We start from the raw sequence: 19246 nt of genomic DNA on the forward strand, positions 1-19246 counted from the left end.
CAGGACCTCTGTGTTGGAGTGAACCAGATAACTGCATTGTGCCTCGTTGGTGCAGCACATGCATGGAAGAGAATCTGAAGCTGGAAAGCTAATGCTTGGTCTGGCTGGGCTTCCTGTATGACCTTCTGCTTATCTGGGGGAAGGGAGAGAGGCATTGCTTGACTTTTTAGCTGCAGGGGTTTTTTTCCCCAATAAACAATTTTTGTTGCCTCTCACAGGAAAGATACTGTTTTTTAAAAAATAAGTTATTTTGAACATTTTTCCTTTGGACATGTAGCAATATTCAGCTCTGAGCTCTAGTTTCATGTACCTAGTCAGTGCAAGCAGAATTCCTGCCTTCAAGTTTTCCTCATAATTTCTTGCAGCTCCTGCTGAGAAGAAGGAAGTAGAGACCAGAAATAAATGCCCAGTCAGATTATATGGCAGAGTGAAACACTAGAGTAGCCTCTGTAAGGAATACTTGGAAGTATTTAGAAAAACTCTCAGGCAGCTTTGCAGTGAATTCAGATGTTTAACCCTGCCTGTGATGCCCAGAGGGCTTTTAAGTAGTCTAAGGAAGATACAGACTTGCTTTTCTCAGTTACCTGTAGACTTCATTCTATGAAGAATTCTTAGGTAGTGCCCCTAATAGATGTAGTCTGAAAATCTGGAAAGGTAGTGAGTTATTGCAAGTCATTTTTCCACAGACAGGCACAGACTCTGGACTGTGCTTTCTGTCAGTCTGTCTTTAGCCTTATTTTTGCATTTTTTAGAATTCCTTCCCCAGTGTTCTGTGCAGTGCATTCATCATGCAGCCATTCACCCTGTCTGCTCTTTGAAATGATGGTCACTTGCCCATTTGTCGTGCTTTTATTTGTATTGGAGAGTTTGCTATGCTTTTACTATATACTCGCATAAGAATTTTCTGAGTTCTTTTTCTTGGTGTTGCCTTGATACAGAGATTAAAGAAAATGAAGAGATTAAAGGAAATGAAGAATGTCATGGAGGGAAACAGTAGATCTTTAAATAAGGTTATGCACTTACTTGAGAATTTACAAATTATTGTTCCTATTGAGTCAATGCAGAATTATGCTTTTAATGAAACTTTAAAATAGGTAATTTATAGTTAATCTTGTAAGCAAATGTTTCCATGTTTATCACATAATCACAGAATGGATAAGGTTAGAAGGAGCCACAGCAGGTTATCTGGTCCTTATCAAGAATAGTTAGCTAAAGGAATTACTAACACCTTCTACAGAATAGCAGTGTTAACTGTTTTAATGACTCATTCTTGCAAAACTTTGAGGTGCCTCAGTAAACTCTGTGTGTTTCCCTTCTTCCCTTAAATGCTATTTTTCATTTAATGACTTAAAGTTCAGCTCTACCTTGGAAATTTTTTTCCTAGTTACTTGTTCTGGAAGTGCTGGCATTGGAGCAGCTCAGATTTGTGCAGTGAAGGGCAAGGAAACGATCTACTCTTGCAGGAGGTAGGGGTATTCTTTTAAACAGGATGAGTGTTTTTTTTTATTTCAGAGAGGTAAAAAAGCTCAAGATTCCTAAGCACACAGGGCATCCATATTAAGCATTTGAAGTTATTATTTCTCTCTGCCGTCAGCTTCTTCTGAAGCTAGTTGTAATGCACTGCAAGGAGTCTGCCTTCAAAGCAGGGAGTGGAGATTTCTAGTTCCTTTGGATTTTCTCCTTCCTTTGCCTTAATTGTTTGGCAGTGTCAGTGGAGGAATTGCTTTGAAGGTAGGAACTGCTTGAAAGGTAGGAACCCTCACAATGTGTTGAACACATATTCATCAGCTCAGTTGTGGCAGTGAAACTCCAAAACCTCATTAAAAAGGGGCGAAAGAATCTTTTTTTTCTTCCCTCTGTGCAGTTGATTTCTGCTTATACTGTATGATTGGTGTACAAAGGAAGAAACTTCCTCTGATCATCTCTGTACTGTGAAGGAAGGAGGAGAGTGTGAATGGGTGACCTTGTGTGGCTGAGCCACACAGCATATTGCTGGGTAATAAATTTCTGTGGAAGTTTGTGGAAGTAAGCTGGTGACACAATGCAAGAGTAGCATAAACTGACACTACTTATCATTGCTTGAGATCCACGAGGAGAAATGAGGCTAGGAAGAGGAAGAAAGGAGGAGTAGGGAAGATGAAGGAAAGAAACATGTTAAGAAATTGGAGGCTGGCAGGTGTTATTTACTGTATTTAAATACAGTGGTGTTCAGTGCCTGCTTTGTGTTTCTGCAACAGCTGCCTGAGCACTTCAGTGACAAATGGCATGTGAGGTGAGGGATAGAGACCTATTTCTGCAGTATTTATTCAAACAAAAATCCTGCTTATATGAGGCCTGAAAAATCAAGGCACATCTTGAAATAATTTTTCCTGTGCTTTTTTGGAATGCATTTGAAATTGAATATATAAAACTGAAGAGCTCTATGCATGTGGCACACCTGTGTAGTGAGATTCACAATATGTTCTTAATTTTGTTCAAATTCCTTAGTAAAATACAAAATAAATAAAAAATTCGCCCTTCAAGTGGGATGATTTTTCTCAGATAAAGTTGGCTTTTTTTGTCAAGACAGCCTTACCATCATCATCTCTGCCTTTTTGGTTTTATTTCCCAGGGAATAGATTTTATGGCAGGAGGTGTTAAAAAGAGGGAAAGTCATGTGGCAGTTATTTTTCTCTTAGTTGGATTCCTAGTTAAGCAAAAGACAGAATCCTGTCACTAATTCCCTTTATTTTCTGTGATGGTGTTCTGCCCTAGGATGTGACTGTAGATTCTGCAAAAGTTTGAAAATTACAATGTGGGATGGGGGGTTTTTTCCCCCAGCTATTACTCAATTTTGCTGTGTTTTGGGGGGTGGGGGGGGCTTTTATTTCCAGTATAAATTTAATAGAAACCTATGACCTTAGGTATAACATTGTGTGTTTCACAAGGCAGCTCTTTGCAGGGGAAGTCTTCAAGGTATTTGCTTCTGTATCTTCACAGCTGCCTCGCTGAGATAGGAACATCTTTGGTTTTCACTGAAAAATTAGTTTGCAGTCAGTGAAATCTGCCATTCCCTGGTTAGCATATAGCAGTTTTGGTCTCCCTCCACATATCAGGCTGTTGTTTTGATGCATAATAGCATGCATTAAATAATAATAATAATGTACTCCTGCTGCAGTAGTAGTCCCTGATTAGAAGTAAGCAAGTGGACTGACAAGTCAATCATTTATCTGTATCATAAACACACTTTTATCATATTAAGGTAATGTTACCTGAAGAGAGATTGTCTATTAGCCTGCCTGTAGCACTCTTAGATAGAATTCATTCGCGTCATTAATGCCTGTTCTCCAGTGTACAGCACAATGTCATCCAAGAGCTTCAGGCAGATAATTTTACTCATGATGGCTGGAAATGTAGACCTGTTCCTGGCTGGTTTATGTTTTCTGTCACTAGATGTAACCAGTAGGGCACCAAAATGGAGAGGAATTCAAATTTCAAAGACTGGCCTGGTTTTGTTCTTTCCTGAGGTGAATGACCATTTTTGGTGCCCTCAGGCTTGTCTTAAGCCAGGAGAGCATCTTGGATATCTCATCCTTCCAGCAGAGGCATTCATGTGGACCAGAGAGATATGGTTCACTTAACAAGGAATAACCTCTTGTATTAGACCTTTGCTTTGGTTCAGAACTTTCCTGACAGCTTTCCTGACAGGAGGCAAACGTATCCCTTAACTCCTTTTCAGTCTCAGACAGACAGCTTTCATTTAGTCCCACAGTACCCACAGCTCAAGACATGGGTTGCTTTAGGAGAGCCATTGCTTCTAGGTTTTCTTTTCCATCTCCATGGAGATAGAGCTCTCTGAGTCTCTTGGCTCTACTGACTCACCTCAAGTTCCTGTGCCCCAGACCAGAGCGATTTCGCTAAATAAAGGTTTGATTCACAGGTCTTGTGGTCAGACTTAAAGTTCCAAGCAAAACAAACACAAAGTGTACAGTACAAGCCTGTGCTTGATAATGGGACAAGCAAATAGGAAATGAAAGGCATATGATAGTCACTAGGATACTGCTGAGAAACCACTTTCCAGCTTGTAAAGATAGCTGTGTTTTAAACTGCCCTCTTACGTATTCTTCATTACAGCACTTTTTTTGCCACATGCCACTGAGGTGACTGATGTTTTCAACACGTTACTGATTTTGCAGATACTGTGTGCATTCACATATTTCTCGTTCTTTGTTTCAGAGATGGTGATGTTGCTGGAATGGTGGTCAGGCACCGATTGCACCCTTTACACTGACCCAGAGAGTTACCACAAGTACGGGAAGGAGAATGCCATCGTAATCCTTAATCACAACTTTGAAATTGACTTTCTCTGTGGTTGGAACTTTTGTGAGAGATTTGGGGTCTTGGGGGTGAGTTACTTAGTATTTAAGATAAATCTCCTTGGATGTGGAAAAAACGGCAAAATAAGTTAATTGTGTTTTTGAATTAACAGATCCGTGCTCGAATTTCACTAGGCTGCTGTCCAGAATTAGAGGTGAGCCGAAAGCAGTGCAGTGCAAGTATGTGGAGACAGAATGGCTCAGGAAACCACAGATGTTTTAAAAGCATTGCAGTTAAAGCTGATGAAGGAAATATTTTCTTAACCTGTGAAGATCATTACAGTTATTTCTCTCTGTGTGTTTGCTAAGTAACTATTGCAGTTCATTGTACTGCATAAAGATGAGCTATCCAGTAATTATTTCCCAGTTTAATTACAGAATTTGTTTGCTTTTTCCAGTGTAGCCTTACAAATCCACAGCTAGAGTTTGAATGATGTAGCCTGCCTCTCTCAGAATGAAAGAGGCAGCCATCTTAAGTGAAAACAGTGACCAGTTAAAAGCAGTAAGAGATGGGGGAGGAATGAGTTATTCATTGTTGAATACAGTGCTGCATTAAGCTAGGAGTTCATGTGCATTTGTTTTCTGGGTTGCTTTTTTGTTTCTCCTGTCAGATCATGGGGATAATTCAAGCCCCTATCTAAATCAGCCTGACTTCATTCTGTGGTGGTGACGATATTCTCTGTCTGTAAAGGATTTAGATAAGGGTTCCTCCTTCATAAGGAAAAAAAAACCAGTGATTCATTTTGGCAGTGTTCTTCAGCATCCTTCTGGCTTTGATACTGGCCACTGGCAAAAGTCCTGACCTTGGATTGTGTGAACCTCTGATTTTTGTGGCCTTCCCTTTGGACTCCTTGAATTTTCTGGGCATTTAGGCACCACTCCTGTCACTTTCAAATTAGAATAATGGCAGTCTGTTTAACAAAAACATAAAAAGGGGCCTTAAAAGGGGAGGAAAGTGAACCCAAGGATTATAGGCTCTTTGTGTAACCAAAATGGCTGTTGGCTTCTGAGTAACTTCTGCCGTGTTATCTAGGACTTGAGTGCAGAGCTGGAGGATGACATGGAACAGTAGGAAATGTAGGGAAATCTTTTCTATCAGGCAAGTGTAAGTGCAAAAAACAGTGGTGCTGAAGTACAGTCTATCTAATTTTGTAAGCCAAATGGCCTCACTTCTCTAAATAAAGCTGTGTTTTTGAGGTTCAGGTACTTCTTCAGAAAACACCAATGCAGAAAATTGAGGGGTTGTTTCTGTACAAAGTAATAGGAGCCTACAAGGTCAAAAATACCTTGTTTTACATTGTTAGTGTGTAGTTGGATGGCATCTTACTAGATGCAATTTTTTTTAATAGTTTTCCAATTAAATAAGGATTCTGTTTTAGTTTTTTATGTTGTTACCAACACATAAGGAAACCACAATGTAGAAACAACTGTTGAAATTACTGTGCTGCACGAACTGAAAACATTTTTTCCTTTTTTTGGCTGCTTGCATATATTACTCAGTTTGCATTTGTGCTAATCTTAGGATTATTTTAGAAACTGATATATGCTGGTTGTGGTTTTGCTGCTTTTTTTTTTTTTTAACAGCAAAACAAAAACAATTCAACAAAAAACCCAAACAACCAACACAAAACTATTTCAGTCCTGTAATGTACTGTGGTTTTACTTCCCAGAAACTATTCCCGGAAGAAATAGTTTCCACTATGCTCTCATTTGCATTGGTGTCTGTGGTTAACAAAGCAGTGCATTTCCCTCGTGGGGCGTCCAGCCCAAGTTCTTCTTAAGCCATGTTAAAAAAAGCCTATAAAGAATGGGAAATACCAAACAGTGATTTTCCTGATTGGATTGCCTGTATTGCTGTACTGGTACTTGTGTTGGGCCAGTGGAAGGGTAGGTGATTGTGCAGTGATGAGGAGTGTAGGTTGGTTTGACTTGTGCTGCCTTACATGAGCTTCCCCTGTGCTGAGTTTCAGGGCATGGTGTGGCAGCAGAGTTAGGAACATAAGAACCTTTCTGGCTGATGTTTAGGAAAAGAGTTACAGGAAAGAGGCAGGTGCACAGGGGGCTTTCTGAGGTGCCACAGCCTCTGGTGTTTTGTAGCTCAGGGGCCTTGTGAGCCAATGGGTGTTTATATTTAATGATGTTTAATTGTATACTCCGTGAAGTTTCTATGCAAACTTTGGGTATCAGCCAACACCTTACTCAGCTTATCTCATGTCTGCTGCTGTTGAAAAGGAAATCTTGCACAAGCAGTCTCCTGCATGTGTTATGATGCTTGTCTGCTCTGTTTGGCCATGTTTTAAAACTCTTTCTGTCTCTTTTCTGCCTTGACTAATGCAGTGAAGAGAGGAGAAATGACTGGGGAGGGGGAAGAGGGAGAAGGTGAAGACAGCTTCAAGCCAAAGAAGTTGGAAGTGACTGTGCTTGGCTTCAGCAGGCAGAATGGCTTTGTTGTGACTTCCAGCTCTGCCCTGCAGCTCTGGCAGACAACAGTAACACTTTTAAAAGTGTCACAAGCATGTTCAAACTCTCAGTATTTTACAGCTTGAACATTTCTTTAGTGAAGCCCTTAAATGTTGTAATTTTTTGCTTGGTTGTTGTGGTGTAACCATCCAGGCCGCTAAACACCACACAGCCACTTGCTTACTCCCTGCCCCCCAAAGGGTGGGGGAGAGAATTGGGAGAGGGAGGGGAGGAATTTGGGGTTGGGGTAGATTTTAATAGGACAGAAAAGGAAAGGACAAAAATAATGATAATGAATTATGGTAATAAAAGAATCAGAGTGTATAAAACAAGTGATCCACAATGGAGTTGTTCACCGCAGTCCAGTTCCTTAGCAGCAGTCTGCAGCCATCTTTCCCTCTAGTTTATGTACTGAGTATAACATGAAATGGTATGGAATATCCCTTTGGCTAGCTTGAGTCAGCTGTCCTGCTGTGTCTCTTCTCAGCTCTTTGTGTCTGCCAGTCTGCTCGCTGGCAGGGTGGTGAGAAGCCAGAGTCCTTGATGTAGTGTAAACACTGCTTAGCAACAACTAAAACATCCCTGTGTTATCAACCTTTCTCTCCTCCTCAACACAAAACACAGCTACTGAGAAGAAAATTGGCTCTGTTTCAGCTGAAATCCAGATATTGTTTTTGTTTATTTGAAAATAATATTGAACATCCTTAAACCTGTCTTGCCCCTTTGGTTCCCAAAAAAAAAAAAAAAAAAGTCTTTCTCTTTTGAAAACTGCCTTTCCTGGTCTTAGTTGAAACATTGAATTTGTGCATTTGTCTGCTCCTTCTCTTGTCTCTCTTCTCCTGGACTGGCTTTCTCCTTATAGCCAAATAGACATAATCCCTACAAGTTTATAAAGCTCTGTCAGTGTGGCTTTGGTTTATCAGTGTGGTTTAGGGCTTGGGTTTTTTTGCTGTTTCTGGGAGATGGAGTGGGAGTTGCATAGTCTCTTGCCTGTTTTTAGGTTTGTGAATCTGAGTGTTCTTCTAAGGTCTGAGACCTTTGCATGTGTATGGGTGAGATTCTATGCTGTGTCCTTCCCTTTACCTGTCTGTGACATTCCAGTAAGGATTTACCTTATTAGTTGGGACAGCCTAGCCACTGTGTCCCCATTCAAATGCATTAGTAGCCATTACTTTCTTCAAGGTGTGTTGCTAACCACCCTCTTGAAAAAAGACCCAACTGGACACCAGAACTCAAAATCAGGACATGGGCGAGTTCTGAGGAGGGAGTTGTTATTCAGGATTCTTACCAAAAGCACTTTTATATGCTCCCTGCCTGGATTCACTGCTTTGTTGTTCAGTCTGACGAAGCAGCAATAAAATAGCTTTGTTAGTAATTTTAACAGCCATTTGTCTGAGATGAAGACAGTAATATTGGCAAAAATTGCCTGCTTTAAAGCAAAAAACCTGCTGGTTTTAACCTTAACTACCTATTCCATATGTCAGGAAACTTAATTTTAGTTGAGAGTTATGCTTATGTTGGAGCTTGCTGTTTGAAAAGCTGAGTGTGGCCTTAAAGATAGGTGTGAGAAGATACTTTTTTATATTATTGTATGAAACTAATAGGTGTGTGGGCACAATAGGTTGTTTGTGCATTTTAATATGTTCACGCATTTTTAAACTTGATTTGAAGTGGTAAAGGGACAAGTGATAAGTCTGTGTTACCTTTCCAACATGGAGAAATTTTATTCAATATGAAGCATGAGGAATTAGGAGCATAACTAAATTTCTGGAATGATGGCTTTGAGTGACTAAAGAAACATACCTAGCCATCATGATGTCCCAGAGAGTATAATATGAAGGAGTGATATATTTCAAAAGTAGAGCAGTTGGAGTTATTGAAAGTATGTCAGTGCTGAAGGGAGCCTACAGAGCAAATAACTTACAAGGCAGATTGCTGTTGCTAATGGTTTGCACTACAATGAACTTGTTTCAAAACTCAGGAACAAATTTTGTTGGACACTTTCAGCTTTCACATTGATTTCACGCTGTTTGTTGTGTTCTTTAAACCAGAAGTGTTGAATAACTGAGGCTGGACATGTAGAATCATGATTTTTCTTTCTTTGACAGCACAGTTGAGCAAATGCACTAAAGCAAATTTGTAAAAATACTTTTTTAAGGTGATGTTGGTGTAGTCATTCACGAAGGAGAACTTTGTGGGTATTTCATTTGAACAAACTTGGCCAAAATAAATTAACCTGGATTAAAATGTTAGTATTGTAGATAAGTTGTTCCTGTCCAGTGGTAATTTCATTAAACATCTGTTGAAATTACACCATTCTGAGCACTGAAAATGTTTGACTTCCTTCAAGAAGGCAGCTTACGTGGAATAAATCAGCACTTTTTAATGATTATTTTTCTGTTGAACATGCTGAATTTGAATATTAAAGGCAACTGTCACATGTTTACCAAAGCACTTTAATAAAGGCAAAGTTACTGGCTGACGTCAATTAGAGTTGCATTTTTCCCCCCAGGTATTTTTACAGGAGCTGTGCATGGGTAGATGACTGAAACAAAGCAGCTCTAGTTATTGTAAGAGGGATCACAGAATCACAGAACATGTAGAGTTGGAAGTGACCCACAAGGATCATCGAGTCCAGCTCCCAGCTCTGCGCAGCGCCATCCCCAGGAATCACCCCAGGTGCCCGAGAGCATCGTCCAGGTGCTTCTTGGACTCTGTCAGCCTGGTTCTGTGACCACTTCCCTGGGGAGCTGTTCCAGTGCTAAACCCTTTGGGGTGAAAAACCTTTTCTTAATATTCAGCCTAAACCTTCCCTGACACAACTCCAGGCCATTCCCTTGGGTCCTGTCACTGGTCACCACAGAGCAGAGATCAGTGCCTGCCCCTCCTGTTCCCCTCACATGGAAGCTGTAACCGCAGTGAGGTCTCCCCTCAGTCTCCTCCAGGCTGAACAGACCAAGCGCCCTCAGCTGCTCCTCAAGGCCCTTCACCATCCCTGTGGTCCTCCTCTGGACACTCTCTAATAGTTCAATGTCTTTTTTACATTGTGTCACCCAAAGCTGCACCCAAAGCTGCCCCCAGCACTCGAGGTGAGGCTGCCCCAGCTCAGAGCAGAGCAACACAATCCCCTCCCTTGCCTGGCTGGTGATGCTGTGCCTGATGCCCCCCAGGACATCCTAGGCTGGCCCTCCTGACTGCCAGGGCACTGCTGGCTCAGGTTCAACTTGCCATGGACCAGGACCCCCCCAGTCCCTTTCTTGTGGCGCTGCTCTCCAGCATCTCATTCCCTAGTATACAGGGCAGCTTCCAAGGGGAGGCCTGATGTATTCCTTCCTCACAAGAACAGCCTTGCCAGCATAATGCACTGAGGAGTTTCCTTTGTCTAATTAGTTCTGTCGTTAGCCTTCTTTCTACTGCTAGAACAGATGGGTGCATAAAATAGTGAGGTGATTTAGTTTATTTTTATGTGCATCCAAGGAGTCACATTCACACTTGTCTAAAAGCGGGCTTTTAAATTTTAAAAATGTATTGGCACAGTGAAAGAATCAGAACGTGCCCCAGGGAAGAGTTCAGACATCTGTTGTGCTTTCGTGGATATACCTGTGCTACAGAACACAGGCAGTGTGTTCTGTATCTCATATTATCTCACAGTATCATTGCTTGGTTTCACTGGGCCAGCTGCAACTTCTCTCCTGCCTCTTGTGTAACTCATGCTCTTTTTAAAATATGTAAAGGATTAGAAAATAGATATGGTGAAATAGTCATTTTAGCTAGCTTTTTGGACTATAATTTCTGCCCTTTAAAGTCTACAGGACAGCTATTACATTGTCTCTTCTGACACTGTGTTCTGGAGGCTTTGTGCACTCTATGCAGAGTACACTTAGGTTAGTTTATGGGAGTTCTTATGACACTGAACACTTACTGTAAGTAAACTTTAAGAAGATGTTGAGGTTTTTTCTCTTTTGCAGGGTGGGGCTGGTGGTGATAGGGCTGCTGTTGGTCTCCTTGTGCAGGAAAGTGGTAAAAGGAGAACCTGTTTCTTTGTGCATAGTTTGTGGAATTGGAAGAGGAGGCTGGGTTCAGTGTTGCTGCTGTCATGTAATGGGGACTAATGTACAATGTGGCTTGAAACTGAAATTACAGAAGTAGCTGCTTCTCAGGGGAGCAATGGGTTTGGAGTCCTGATCTGAGCCCATCACTGAAATTATGAAATTCTCAAGAGGGAGCACTATTATTGCAAAGCATTAAATCATTTGATAGAGATGGTTCCCCCCATTCTTAGAAATGGAACTCTGTCATCCTTTGTTCTGCTTCTGTGTAACAGTTGCTGGTGAAGCTGTGTGATGTGCACTTGCGAAGCTGTGTGATGTGCACTTGCTTTCCAATCTTAAGCTTTTAGATAGCTTAATTATTTAAGGTATTTTCCTTCTCAAGGAAAGAGAGCAGATGAAAAAAATGAGCTGTGACAAAGAATTAGGTCAAGTCTCTTCCTGTAGCAGCCAAATGAACAAGAGTGACTTAAAAAAGTAAAAGGAAATATTTTCTGTTGATGGTAACTTCTACCAATATGTGATTTCTAGTCAAATTCCGTGTCCTGGAATCCATCTGCAGAGCTTTTTGATGGGCTAGCTTATAATAATATCATGGTCAGAAACTGGACTGTAATTACTCCCATCTTTCTTCTAAGGAAATGTCACTGTTTTTTGGGAAAGGCTGAAGCAACAATTTCTTTATGAACACAACACATACATATGCTATTTTATTGATTAAATGACCAAGTGAAATGTAAGACAGCTCACCAGAGTGGGCTGGCTTGGAAGACAGGAAAGGAGCACATGGAATCAGTTCTCCTGCCCTAGGGGATGTTAGTCTGAGATGGTCACAGAGTTAAATTCTGGAGTAGGATTAATTTACCGAACATGTTGAATGCTTGATCAATCACAGACTTCCTGTCAAGTTTCTGGGCCAGTCACTTCAGTGTCTGTCACACCTATGAGACAGGAAGAGTGCTTTTTTGTTTTTTCCTACTCCAGAAGCATGCTGTGATGAGAAATTCACTACTCTAAGTATGCCCTTACATAAACAAAACTGAACACAAATTAATTATTCTTATTGCTGCTGTTGTTTCTAGTTTTTATGGTTTCTTCTGCTGGTAAATCATGTGTGCATAGCATCAGGATGTTGTGCTGCAGTGGTTCTGTGACTCTGCTTTTTATTTTCCTTTCTCTTTTTTTTTTTTTTTTCCCCTCCATGTTGAGATGTATAGTTTCAAGGTATCTTAAAGGAACTTGAGCTGCCCCTGCTAGGATCTGATTGATTTAAAAATTTTGATTGATACAGCTCAGGCAATTTACATGGATTCCTCCATGTTTGAAGGAATTTAGCTTCTCTTTTGGGTTTCAGTGTTTGGGTAGGAGAGAGCAACACACACTCATATGTATTTAATTCTAGAAGTCTTCCATGCAGATACCTGAGATTAGATTTGACTGTTTTGTCATGTAAGAGAAACTTATTTTTCTTTGTTTTGCTTTTACACTGGTGTTGAAACTGGGTCTGGTCAATATAAATGGATATCTTTGTGTCTAACTATGCAAGTCTCGTACCCACAGTGCACTCTTAAGTGGTTTAACTCTGTCTTGCTTTGATTCTGTCTTGCAGAGTTCCAAAGTGCTTGCAAAGAAGGAGCTCTCCTACATGCCTGTCATTGGCTGGATGTGGTATTTCCTAGAGATAGTCTTCTGCAAGCGCAAGTGGGAGGAAGATCGGAAAACTGTGGTGCAGAAGTTGCTCAATCTCCGGGACTACCCTGAAAACTTCTGGGTGAGTGATGCTTAACAAATGAAGTGTGAGGTAGCAGGAGTGAGAGGCACAGGCAATATGTGATGCTTACCAGATTGTTCCTGAGACTTTTGATTCAGTAGCGTCCCTGGGAGTATCAGGAGAATACTCTCAACTGAATTCTCTCTGGAGTTTCCCATGTTCTGTGTTGTCTGTTTTCTTCTCTGTAGTATGGAGCCCTGCAGATACTACTGCAAAAAAACCTGCCCTGTGATGCACTCAGTCAATTTTGTGGTTCTCTAATTACAGGCCCTGGATAGGGATAGATGCAGGGGTTTGTGGCTGTTGAACAGATGCATGTGACGATGTTGTATTGAAGCACATCAGCTGTATGTGTTACCTAAGCTCTCCTCTCACCTTAGAAGATGTGTTTTCACGTGGCATATCTAGGATAGCTGCTCTAGTTAGTATAGTAGAGTTCTCTCCTTCCCAGTGATTCTGCCATTCCTGTGAAGGTGTTTGGTCAGACATGGCCCAGTAGAAGTGGAAGCCACCTGGTCAGAGAAGTGGCCTGATGTAGCCATTGTCTCTGTTACAGGGAGAGGATTAGTGTCACTTATCAAGAACAAGAAAGTCTTACTTTTTGCATCCCCATAATTTTTTAGTATTCACCATGCCTGGCATTTCTTTATCTGAGAATGAAAAGCCTTTGAATTTTTTTCTCTTCTCAGAAATCATAAAAATTGCAGTTCTTCTGAGCTAGTGATGGCAAGAGTGCAGTTCAGTTAAAGAAATGGAATCTTAAGCAGCATCCCTGGGGCCTACAGAAACTATTGCTGTTTACCCATGAAGATGTATATGCTGTATTTCTCATGCTCTGGAACCAATTTCTTTTGTTAATTGTCATTGATTTAAATGAGCGTTAAGCAATCAAAACTGATCTCTGTGCTTCAGTGTTTGTGTGACTTCAGGCATGAGGCTGTCTAGCAAAGGGGTAATTCTGGGATTTTAGCTTCAGTTTCTCTCCAGAGATTTGCCTGTGCTCTGTGACTTTTCTTTACATGTAGGCAGCTCAACTCTAATCAGTGAGCACAAGCCACCACCCTCCTGTAGATACTCCTGTAGAGGGATTGCTAAAAAGGAGCTGTGCCTATGTAAAGGAGATAACTGTTAATGTACACCTGGGGTTATTGCAGTGTGGAGTTTTAATTTGCTTTTGTATGATGACATAATGTCAAAAGGCACAAGAATAGCACCTTGGAAAGTAGAGAAGGCAAAGCATGCTAAGTGAACTAGAGAGACTTTCTCATCAGTTCCTCTGTGTCTCATCAATCTGAATAACATTATGCATGCAATATACGAGTAAAAGTGCTCTTGGATGAGCTAGAACTGAAGCTGGCTGCTTGGCTAGTTTCTTCAATATCTCTGTCTTTTTTGGCTACATTTTTGCTGTGGGTTTTGAGGACTTACTTTGTGTCATTTGGCAGCACTCTCTGATGTGTTAGTTTGCATTCATGCTTGGCAGAAAGCAGATGAGCAAGTGGTAAATCTCCAAAGATCTGTGTGCTCTGCCCTGCCTGCCAGTGGCAAGATTGTATTCGTTCATGTCTGAGCACTTCTTCTGTATAGTTCATAAGAGCATGAGCCTTCAGTTATCCTGCATGTGCTGCCTTACATCTGTTAACAGCTGTCTCATTGGCATCAAAGTTACTGCCTGAAATTTTCCATGGACCTCAAGTGCCATAGGGAAAGCAAGCTGGTTAGAGTGAGGGCAAACAAGCTGGGCACTGAAGCATTTCCTAGAAATGTGTTTGGTTTAGACCCTTAGCAAGTTTTAGATGCCATGATATTTGAACACTTTGCAACAGGAGTATGTTTTGAGTGTTTTCTAACAGCTTCTTAGAGATGGAGTGACTCAGAGACACCAAGTCATTCCGATGGCCAGTAGCAGAGCAGATCTTGAAGCCTAAAGGCTGAGGTTCAAACTGGATGGCAGGTTGGATGAGTGTTTGGATTTGGGGTTTTGGGGTTTTTTGTTGTTTTTTTTTTTTTTTGGTTGGTTGGGATTTGCTACCTCAGTCAGATAAACTACATAAATGTGTGCGTGGCTACACCTGTCCCAGCTAGCAGTGTTAACTTGGGTTGTGCTGGTGGGAATTCGAGAGAACTCTGCTCACTCGGCAGAAGACCTGAGTTTCTGTCTAACTGTAGTTCTGTCTTGGTTCTAGTTCCTGATTCATTGTGAGGGCACAAGGTTCACAGAACAGAAGCACCAGATCAGCATGAAGGTAGCTGAAGCCAAAGGTCTGCCCAAGCTCAAGTACCACCTCCTGCCACGAACGAAAGGATTTGCTGTCACTGTGCAGTGTTTGAGAAATGTAGGTAAGGAAAGTCACTGGGGACAATGCTAAATGGTTATTTCCTCTAACTGCTGACAGTTTGCCATGCTTTTCTTTTCCCTCTAGCATGTGTCCTAGCAGAAGAATCCTGGGATGCTTTCAGACGGATCTGGTTTTTTCACTAGCCTCTGGTTTTAATAACAAAATCCTGAATCAGTTTGTGGGGTTGGTTTTGGTCGGGATTTTTTTGTTTTGTTTTGGTTTGGTTTTTTTGTGGGGTTTTTTGTTTGGTTTTTTTGGGTTTTAATTCATTATTGTTATGGTTTGTTAACTGTGACTCTGTGTTGAGGAATCTCAGTTGCATATTTTGTACCAATTGATACATATTGTTGCATATTTTGTATCTATTGCCAAAGAATAGAATTTCTTAGTATTTGCTAAGCAATTCTATTCTAAATGAAGCAAATACATCAGTAGAGAGTCTGAGGCAGTGTGTCTTAAAATAATTTCTTGTGGTAAATGACTACCTCAAATAATGCAATTTTCAAATCAAAAAATATTCTACTTTAAATTTCTGTATAGATTTGCTCTTTTGAGTTTCTTAATGGAGCTAAGGAAGGGGAATAGGCCTTGACTGAAGATACATGTAGGTGAAATTCATAAACAGTTTCTACAGTATAGAACATGAGTAAGTTTTTCTTCATTAATATTGTTTTGAGGTCCCCATTTATTTCTGGTTACTTGCATTTGCCAGCTTTAAAGTGACATTATTTTGCACATGTTGCCTTTGAAGTGATACTCTTGAACTAATACTATCTATCAAATTCTTTGATTAATACTACTGTCAGTCTTCTGTTGTGTACTTCACGGGCAAAGGAAAGACAGTGCTAAGTAGCTGTAGTGTTCCAGGGTCTTTGGGATCTGGTAGATTTGTGTGTTAGATGGCTGATGTGTAAGAAAGAAAAAAGTGGTTTCAGTTTTAGAAGAAAATGTTCTAGCTTGACTGAAGCTAATGTCAAAACTTCTTTTGTCCTTGAAGACATGTTTTCACGTGGCATATCTGGGATAGATGCTGTAAGAAAGCTTCCCATCTTGCCATCTCTTGTATTCTAAATACCCTCTGGCAAGCCAGGTAGATCATACCAGTGCTGTGACTTTCCAGGCACCCACAGCTTCCCACACCCCCAAGATAGATAGCATAGCTTGGATCCTTTCTGGTTCATGAAGAAGAGGCTAGTTACGTGAAGCCCAGCAACCCCCTGAAGAGCACAGTTTAGCCTTGCCTTTGTAATAAGGGTGACTGTTCTGCTGAGGGCACAGGGGGTAGTAGACTTGAGGCACAGAAGAAGGGTTGAGTCAAAACCCTCTGGCCTCTAATGCCCTGAACTGGGAATCAGGAACGGTTATTTTGGTGGTGGTTTTGTTCTTTTCGCTGCTGCATCAAGTGCAAGCAAAATATGGTGTGATTGTGGACAAGCAGCTGATGGTGGGAAAATATTCCAAAAGGAAACAACATTAGGAAATCCAAGTGACATAAAAAGTTTTGGACATTCATGCCACACACTACCATAATACCATACCGCACAATACCATGCCACTTACTAGTACCCTAAATATTTGAAATACCTTCAGAAAAAGGAGACTGAGGTTGCTAGATTACTTACTTATTTAGGAAAGTAGAGTCACTGCCTCAATCCAGAAGCTGTAACTTGCTAGATGGAGCAGTGTAAGGCCAGGACAAAGGCAGTATTTCCCTGTGAGGCTTTGAGGAGAAGCAGAGTCATAACTTCTCATACACAGTTTCAGCAAAAACTTGAGCTTAAAAATCCAGCTAAGAAACGTCTGAGAGTTTGGTGACCACAACGTCTGAGAGTTTGTTGACCACAGACTGGTGCTGCAAGTTCTTCTAGGTTTGTTGCTTTATTTGCCTTGTTGTTGTTTGCAATGAGAGGGAGATAGAAAAGCTACTGCTTGGGCTGGTATATGTTTCTCACCTATAGAGACAAGAGATTCATGTAAAGAGCATCTGAAAACAATGTCTTATTTTTTAGAGCTCCATGTAGCATTATTATGTACAGATTTTTTGAATAGAGAATGTGATGGCAGGCTCTTTAGACAGTCCATGATCTGGAAGTGTAATACTGTCTAGAAATTAGGTCATATCCCTGTGCATCTCTAAAAGTGAGAGACTGGTGCTGAGCTGCCTGAGCCCATTTTGGGCTCTGCCATTTAGGCTGATGCACTTTCTGTTCTCCCACGGGGGTGGTGGGCCTGGCTGGAGTGCCTTGCTAAGGGATGTAGCTGAAGCACAACATAGCAGTGCAGCAAAGTCATAGGTTTGGGACCAGTTCACAGCTGGGTGTGACAGAGCTCCTGTCCCATTTTTTTTTTTTTCATCCTTTCTGACAAGGGTGTTATAGTAATACCAGGCAACCCCCAGGGCAGGAAATGATTGTCATCTGACTCTAAGGCTTTGCAATATTGAACACTCTCTTGATTAAAACTATACTATATTACATTCCAACTATATTAAAGAGATACATATTATACTCTATCATACTTACTGCTAACTACTGAAAATCTCATGACTGTCTGCAGACTGACAGTCCGCACAGCTTGGACCTGATAGGGTAATTAACATAAACAATCTCTGCTAGAATCCAATTACCAAATTCCTTCAGATAAACAGTCTTCCAACACATTCCGCATGTGTAAAAACACGGGAGCAGCAAATGAGATAAGATTTATTTTGATCATCCTTTTCTCCCGCTTCTCTCTGTTCAGAGGGCATGTGAATGCCACAGGGTGTGATTCAGCTTGTCAGAGGTTGCAGTACTGTGGGATGGGTAGATGCTGGTTTCTCTGGCTATAGATGTAATTCACCCCTGGCAGCAGAAATCACAGCTTGGTCCTCTTCAAATCTTTGTATCAAGTCTTAATGGCACCTGCTGCAGTCAGTTCAGAAGTAGTTATGCAGTAGTTGGAAATAGACATTGGTGACATCAGTCTGGCAAGCCGACCTGTTGTGAAAAACTTAGTTTAAGAGTTTATTTAATGTGCATATATTGGAATCTACCTCCATATCAGGGATGTGATATCTGTCAGCATATACAGATGTATTTGGATAAAAATACTTTTCATGCAAAATAACAAGTAAAGAACCTTCCTTCCTAACTAATTTCTTTCATAAGTGATAATGGAATTGTTTTTTCCTTCAAAACTTGCTTTCAGAAGCTCAGATCTCGACATAATTTGATTCTTAAAGAAATGCTTTTAATATTTTCTGAACTTGTTCTGACACTTTTGTCACTGACCATTCCTATCAGTATGGTTTTACAGGTGCAGTCCCCAGGAACTTAATTTCTAGAAGCTGTTCACTTTCTTAATAAATTGCTGTTTGCTACCTGTGCTGTTCATGGAAGCAAATGAAAATACATATCTGTTTCTAAGACATTATTCTATTACTTACAGTAAAAGTAGATGTCTCAAATACTGCAAAAGATATATTTAATTACTACTTTTATTGTCTGGCTGTATATCAGGCAGTTTCTTTCAGCTGCTTTTATTTAGTAAAGACTTGTATTTAAAAATGTACGTCACAATGGATCATAGATAAGACCAAGTTTTGTTGTGTACCTTTTCCTCCAGTTGTACGTGCTGGGAACTGCTGTTCCAGAGGGACTGCATGAGAATTCCAGGGTGATAGTCTCATGGAGTTTTGGGGTATGACAGTGTTTGAGCATATTGCAATGACTTTTTTCCCTCATGAGCTGTATATTAGTCCTGGGTTTTTATTGTTTTCAAGTGGGTTTCTATTCATCATCCAGAGCAAGTACCAGAGTTTGAGAGGATGAGTGGTTTTTGTTCAAGCTGGCCCAATTCATGAAATGTTAAATCAAAGGATTGTGTCACGGTGGTGTCACATCAGCAGTACAGGGAATGCCACTGTACCTTTCCCTCCCTTTTCCAGTCTTCACATCATTTTGTGCTAATATGAAGATGCACGTAGCCACACTCATTGCCTGTAGATCGATTTGCCGGTGAATCATCCTGGCATACACATAGCCACAAAATAATGCGTGAAATTCAAGAGGACAGTCAAAGTAAGAAAAATCCTCTCTAGATATATAATCCAAAGATTTTCTTTTAGGTTGAAGTAATTGAATCTTAAATTCTTAAGTACTTAGCTCTCTGTCAGAATGCTGTAGACAAAACCCGAAGTTAATGATATGACAAAAAAGCTGGGCAGAGGTTAGAAAGCAAAAACAAAAAAAAACCTAATTGGTTTTTTGACAGAAAGAAGGAGCTTTAAAA

The 19246-nt window shown here is 40.7% G+C and overlaps 1 protein-coding gene across 2 annotated transcripts in view; it reads left to right on the forward strand.

Annotated features, from left to right (window-relative positions):
- The window catches only part of AGPAT4 (1-acylglycerol-3-phosphate O-acyltransferase 4), a 69304-nt gene that overhangs the window by 31596 nt on the left and 18462 nt on the right, over positions 1 to 19246 (forward strand). Inside the window, exons 4-7 of one of the 2 annotated variants that reach the window (XM_084202326.1) lie at positions 4216 to 4385; positions 4469 to 4510; positions 12474 to 12635; positions 14822 to 14975. In XM_084202326.1, the coding sequence (XP_084058452.1) occupies positions 4216 to 4385; positions 4469 to 4510; positions 12474 to 12635; positions 14822 to 14975 (528 nt within the window). The remainder of the gene's footprint in view (positions 1 to 4215; positions 4386 to 4468; positions 4511 to 12473; positions 12636 to 14821; positions 14976 to 19246) is intronic. The other variant, XM_084202327.1, reaches the window with a different exon arrangement.

The sequence above is a fragment of the Fringilla coelebs genome, assembly GCF_963513975.1.
Source record: "Fringilla coelebs genome assembly, chromosome: 3".
NCBI classification, from domain to species: Eukaryota; Metazoa; Chordata; class Aves; order Passeriformes; family Fringillidae; genus Fringilla; species Fringilla coelebs.